The sequence below is a fragment of the Microcaecilia unicolor genome, chromosome 1 (genome assembly GCF_901765095.1).
Source record: "Microcaecilia unicolor chromosome 1, aMicUni1.1, whole genome shotgun sequence".
In the NCBI taxonomy this organism is placed as follows: Eukaryota; Metazoa; Chordata; class Amphibia; order Gymnophiona; family Siphonopidae; genus Microcaecilia; species Microcaecilia unicolor.
In genome coordinates this window covers 682,590,587-682,597,085 of record NC_044031.1, presented here as the reverse complement: position 1 = coordinate 682,597,085, position 6,499 = coordinate 682,590,587, and the positions used below count along the sequence as shown (strand labels likewise).

Here is a 6,499-nt window from a genome sequence, read left to right as displayed (position 1 = left end):
GCGATCTGCCGGTCAGGGGGAGGTTGAAAGTTTTTCACCAAAGGTGGCCTCTCATAACCTCCGACCGTTGGGTTCTTCAAATAGTCCGGCAAGGATACACCCTCAATTTGGCCTCGAAACCTCCAAATTGCCCACCGGGAGCTCAATCCTACAGCTTCCAGCACAAGCAGGTACTTGCAGAGGAACTCTCCGCCCTTCTCAGTGCTAATGCGGTCGAGCCCGTGCCATCCGGGCAAGAAGGGCTGGGATTCTATTTCAGGTACTTCCTTGTGGAAAAGAAAACAGGGGGGATGCGTCCCATCCTAGACCTAAGGGCCCTGAACAAATATCTGGTCAAGGAAAAGTTCAGGATGCTTTCCCTGGGCACCCTTCTTCCCATGATTCAGGAAAACGACTGGCTATGCTCTCTGGACTTGAAGGATGCCTACACGCACATCCCGATACTGCCAGCTCACAGACAGTATCTGCGATTTCAGCTGGGCACACGTCACTTCCAGTACTGTGTGCTACCCTTTGGGCTCGCCTCTGCGCCCAGAGTGTTCACGAAGTGCCTGGCTGTAGTAGCAGCGGCGCTTCGCAGGCTGGGAGTACACGTGTTCCCCTATCTCGAAAATTGGCTGGTGAAGAACACATCCGAGGCAGGAGCTCTACAGTCCATGCAGATGACTATTCACCTCCTGGAGCTACTGGGGTTTGTGATAAATTATCCAAAGTCCCATCTTCTTCCAGTACAGAGACTCGAATTCATAGGAGCTCTGCTGGACTCTCGGACGGCTCGTGCCTATCTCCCAGAGACGAGAGCCAACAACTTGCGTCCCAGCAGATCACAGCTCGGCAGATGTTGAGATTGTTGGGCCACATGGCCTCCACAGTTCATGTGACTCCCATGGCCCGCCTTCACATGCGATCTGCTCAATGGACCCTAGCTTCCCAGTGGTTTCAGGCTGCTGGGGATCTAGAAGACGTGATCCACCTGTCCACGAGTTTTCTCAAATCCCTGTATTGGTGGACGATTTGGCCCAATTTGACTCTGGGACGTCCTTTCCAAATTCCTCAGCCACAAAAAGTGCTGACTACGGATGCGTCTCTCCTGGGGTGGGGAGCTCATGTCCATGGGCTTCACACCCAAGGGAGCTGGTCCCTCCAGGAACGCGATCTGCAGATCAATCTCCTGGAGTTACGAGCGGTCTGGAACGCTCTGAAGGCTTTCAGAGATCGGCTGTCCCACCAAATTTATCCAAATTCAGACAGACAACCAGGTTGCCATGTATTACATCAACAAGCAGGGGGGCACCGGATCTCGCCCCCTGTGTCAGGAAGCCGTCAGCATGTGGCTCTGGGCTCGCCGTCATGGCATGTTGCTCCAAGCCAGATATCTGGCAGGCGTAAACAACAGTCTGGCCGACAGGTTGAGCAGGATTATGCAACCTCACGAGTGGTCGCTCAACTCCCGAGTAGTGCGCCAGATCTTCCAGGTGTGGGGCACCCCCTTGGTAGATCTCTTTGCATCTCGAGCCAACCACAAAGTCCCTCAGTTCTGTTCCAGACTTCAGGCCCACGGCAGACTGGCATCAGATGCCTTCCTCCTGGATTGGGGGGAAGGTCTGCTGTATGCTTATCCTCCCATACCTCTGGTGAGGAAGACTTTGTTGAAACTCAAGCAAGACCAAGGCACCATGATTCTGATTGCTCCGTTTTGGCCGCGTCAGATCTGGTTCCCTCTTCTTCTGGAGTTGTCCTCCGAAGAACCGTGGAGATTTGAGTGTTTTCCGACCCTCATCACACAGGACGAAGGGGCGCTTCTGCATCCCAACCTCCGGTCTCTGGCTGTCACGGCCTGGATGTTGAGAGCGTAGACTTTGCCTCTTTGGGTCTGTCAGAGGGTGTCTCCCGCATCTTGCTTGCTTCCAGGAAAGATTCCACTAAGAGGAGTTACTTCTTTTTATGGAGGAGGTTTGCCGTCTGGTGTGACAGCAAGGCCCTAGATCCTCGCTCTTGTCCTACACAGACCCTGCTTGACTACCTTCTGCACTTTTCTGAGTCTGGTCTCAAGACCAACTCTGTAAGGGTTCACCTTAGTGCAATCAGTGCATACCATTACCGTGTGGAAGGTAAGTCGATCTCAGGACAGCTTTTAGTTGTTCGCTTCATGAGAGGTTTGCTTTTGTCAAAGCCCCCCGTCAAACTTCCTACAGTGTCATGGGATCTCAATGTCGTTCTCACCCAGCTGATGAAACCTCCTTTTGAGCCACTGAACTCCTGCCATCTGAAGTACTTGACCTGGAAGGTCATTTTCTTGGTGGCAGTTACTTCAGCTCATAGAGTCAGTGAGCTTCAGGCCCAGGTAGCCCAGTCCCCTTACACCAAATTTCATCATAACAGAGTAGTCCTCCGCACTCACCCTAAGTTCTTGCCGAAGGTAGTGTTGGAGTTCCATCTGAACCAGTCAATTGTCTTGCCAACATTCTTTCCCCGTCCTCATTCCTGCCCTGCTGAACGTCAGCTGCACACATTGGACTGCAAGAGAGCATTGGCCTTCTATCTGGAGCGGACACAGCCCAATAGACAGTCCGCCCAATTGTTTGTTTCTTTTGATCCCAACAGGAGGGGAGAGGCTGTGGGGAAACGCACCATATCCAATTGGCTAGCAGATTGCATTTCTTTCACTTACGCCCAGGCTGGGCTGGCTCTTGAGGGTCATATCACGGCTCACAATGTCAGAGCCATGGCTGCGTCAGTGGCCCACTTGAAGTCAGCCACTATTGAAGAGATCTGCAAAGCTGCGATGTGGTCATCTGTCCACACATTCACATCTCATTACTGCCTGCAGCAGGATACCCGACGCGACAGTCAGTTCGGGCAGTCAGTGCTTCAGAATCTGTTCGGGGTTTAGAATCCAACTCCACTCCCCTAGGCCCATTTTTATTCTGTTCCAGGCTACACTCTCAGTTAGTTGGATAAGTTGTTAGGTCAATCTCAGTTATGTCCTCGCTGTTGCGAGGCCCAATTGACCATGTTTGTTGTTTTGAGTGAGCCTGGGGGCTAGGGATACCCCATCAGTGAGAACAAGAGCCTGCTTGTCCTCGGAGAAAGCGAATGCTACATACCTGTAGAAGGTATTCTCAAAGGACAGCAGGCTGATTGTTCTCACAAACCCGCTCGCCTCCCCTTTGGAGTTGTGTCTTCCCTTGTCTTTGTCTTGCTACATATGGGACTGACGAACACGAGCCGGTTCGGGCGGGAAGACGGCCGCGCATGCGCAGTGCGCATGGGCGCGCGAGGACTAGCAAAGGCCTTTGCTAGTGAAGTTTCCGATTGGAGGGGGCTGCCGTGGACGTCACCCATCAGTGAGAACAATCAGCCTGCTGTCCTCGGAGAATACCTTCTACAGGTATGTAGCATTCTCTTTGTCTGTTGATTATGTTTGATTTATTCTTACCATACACCGCCTTGAGTGAATTCTTTCAAAAAAGTGGTAAATAAATCCTAATAAATAAAGTCTAAACTGAGGTTTCCCGTGACTATTAGCTGTGCTTTTTACTGATACTATAGTTACTTTAAAATAGTCACTTTAAATGCTAGTTTATGGAACTCTAAAAGAAGACTGTATGTGCTTAAAAAAACCCAAAAAACTATTCCTTAAACTCCTTTGCTAAGTGAGCGGAGTAACTTAAAGTCACTGATGTTACCTATTTAACTCTGTCTAGCTTTCTCCAAGGTTAAAAGCAATTTCCCAGTAAATTCTTTCCAGGGAAGCTCTCTCCCTCTCTGTAAGTCCTGGCATAGCACCTCTATGTTGAAGTCAGTGTTCTTGTAGGTCAGTTACAGTAATTGCAGTACTATACTGAAGTGGCTTAGATCTGACATTAGGTCATGTTTCCACATATTACTGCAAGTTTGGCTAGTCACTTTTTAAAATCACTGTTCTGGTAGTACTGTATAAGCATAAACCCTAAACAAAATAGAGAGGTGCTCTTCATTCATTTAATATGGAAATTTCAGATAAAAAATATATTCAGATAAAGTTATCCAGATAACTCTGATTGGATAAATAACTGTTCTAAAGTTAACTGGCTAACTTTAGCTGGTCAGCACTGAATGTCATGTTTTGATTGTGCAGGGGTAATTCTCACGATGCATTTAAACTTTAGACAGTCTCCTTTTTTTGTTTTATCTGGGTAAAATTTGCAAGAGCTTATTTGTTGAGTTGAATGGGGAAAAATGTAAACTGCCGGGGTTTTGACTGCCTGATGCCAATCTTTAATCTTGACTTCCTGCTACCCAGTTAGGTTCACCTGTAAGTTTGTCTAAAGATGACCAGTTAAAAAGCCACTGAATGACTAATTTTCAAAAATTGAACTCCTGTGTACATTTACTGGGTGAAATTCATCAGAGGATATTTGTTCTCCCCCAGTTTGACCCAAGCACATATTCATCCCTTTACTTTCTCTTACTCTGCAGCTCCAGTGTCCTCTCTCCTGCAGCTCTCTGTCCTTCTCTTTCTCCTTGGTCTCATGGTATTGAAATAGGAGGAACTGGTGGACTTTTTCTTATGGCCCATTTATCCCCCTGCTTTGTCTTTCTACAGTCTGTGGTATTTGCAAAGTACCTGCATTTGATGGCAAATGTGCCTCTCATGGCAAGAGTTGCAACAATAAGTCTGTGACATGCCACAAGGAGCTGTTTGCTTAATATGCATAAATATTTAGATAAAGAGAAAAAAGATCTTATATATATACATCTATATCTAGCTACTGTTCAGTTCTTTGCATAAAATGTAATGGAATTCTCACAATATTTACATTTTTTGGGAGCAATTGCAGAAATAAGAAGACGAATTGGTAGATTTATTTGGGAACAGGACAGTGATTTGCTGGTGAAAGAGGTAATTATGTTGTAGTTGTACTAGAATATGATGAGTTTGATATTCAGCTGTCCAATGAATGTATAATTTGAAACCTTGTAACTTAGAACGATTCAAATTGTAGTTATATTCAGCAGCAGGATCAGTGAAACATGCTGAGACCCAAAGCAGAAATTGGTTGGGGGCCCAAGTCCATCAGCTGGTTATGTATCCTTTAATTTCAGGCAGGTTCGAGGCCTCCTATAGCATAGGGGCCCAGAGCTGTTACCCTGTTTACCCCCACTCAGCAGGACTATGGAGGCGATTCTTGTAGGTGGCCTGATGCTGCACAATAAGAGCCTATTCCATAACGATATCTGTGCACCCAGATTCCATTACAGAATATTGCAAAACCTGGCATTGGTGTGCTTAAAATTTACACTAAATATCAAAATAGAGCTGTTGAAATATCACAAAATCAATTTCTGGAAAACTCTTAACAGATATCCAAACAAAAATAATGATAATGATGTGATGAAAATGATTTTTATTTTATGTGGAGGAAAAGCCTCAAATATGAAGGAAGACCTCCGTCGTTGATCATTACAACATAAGGGAGGTCCCTTGAATCATCACGGGCATAAAAACCTCCTTTAGAGAAAGTTAAGCTAAATAGAACCTAATCAAACTCTTAACGGTTCTAAAAGGTACTCTTATCTCTCAATCCTGCAGTTGTTTGAACACCTTCCACGGCCCAACTTCGGCCCAAGTTTCGGATTCTGCCTCAGGGTCCGGGGTGACCGACCAAAGGAATCTATAAAGAGAGCAAGCTGGTCACATCAATTCACTTTCTATACATATACCTCAAAAAATCCTTTCAAAAGTTCTCACAGTTAAATGTAGCCACTGCCTCTAACTCTCGAGTGCTTATCAAAATGGCCACGATTTATAAGGTATTACGTCAGACGCTAATCAGACAAACCCCTCCCTGAGAGCAGTCAATCATATGACATCACACTTCCCGATATGCTACTATATGTCAGAAGAATTGATTCCATTCAATCCTTGTGTTTGTTCCATATGGATGTAAAGTATGTAAACGGAAAATCCATCGTTCTTGTCTCAGTAGGAGGAGTTTTTGTCACCATCTCCACGGCTCCACTTAAGCTGTTGAAGCACAATACATTTTAAGCTCTCAAAAGGGTGTCCTTCCTTAATACAATGAGCTGCTAGTGGTGCCGTGGTTTTATTAGTGTTGATATAGCTTTTATGCTCTGTTAGTCTAGTGGACAATTTCCTAGACGTTTGTCCTATATATAACTTATTGCAGCAGCACATAATGCAGTAAACAGATGAGCATGAAGTACTATGATGTAAAACATACGTTTTCGCAGACTGTGGATCTGTAAATTCTTTACAATTCATCATAATTCCACACATTCTACATTCTCCACAACTCTTATGTCCTTCTTCTGTGTCTTGTCTAATATCAAAGTGCCTCAAGGCTGACGGTGCTAAAATTTCTTTGAGGTTTCTACCTCTACTGAACGCCAGTCTCAATTTCATATTTTGAAAACCAGGTAACATTTGTATAACATGCCAGTTGTTTCTTATTATATTCCCATATCTCCTGGCTGTGGTGGAGTGATGCAACAC

The 6,499-nt window shown here is 45.7% G+C and overlaps 1 protein-coding gene across 3 annotated transcripts in view; it reads left to right on the top strand.

The window, feature by feature from the left end:
* LOC115460611 (telomere repeats-binding bouquet formation protein 2-like) overlaps window positions 1–6,499 on the top strand; it is an 81,144-nt gene that overhangs the window by 17,273 nt on the left and 57,372 nt on the right. For all 3 annotated transcript variants that reach the window (XM_030190378.1, XM_030190376.1, XM_030190379.1), the window contains one exon: window positions 4,824–4,885. In XM_030190378.1, coding sequence (XP_030046238.1) covers window positions 4,824–4,885 — 62 coding nt within the window. The remainder of the gene's footprint in view (window positions 1–4,823; window positions 4,886–6,499) is intronic.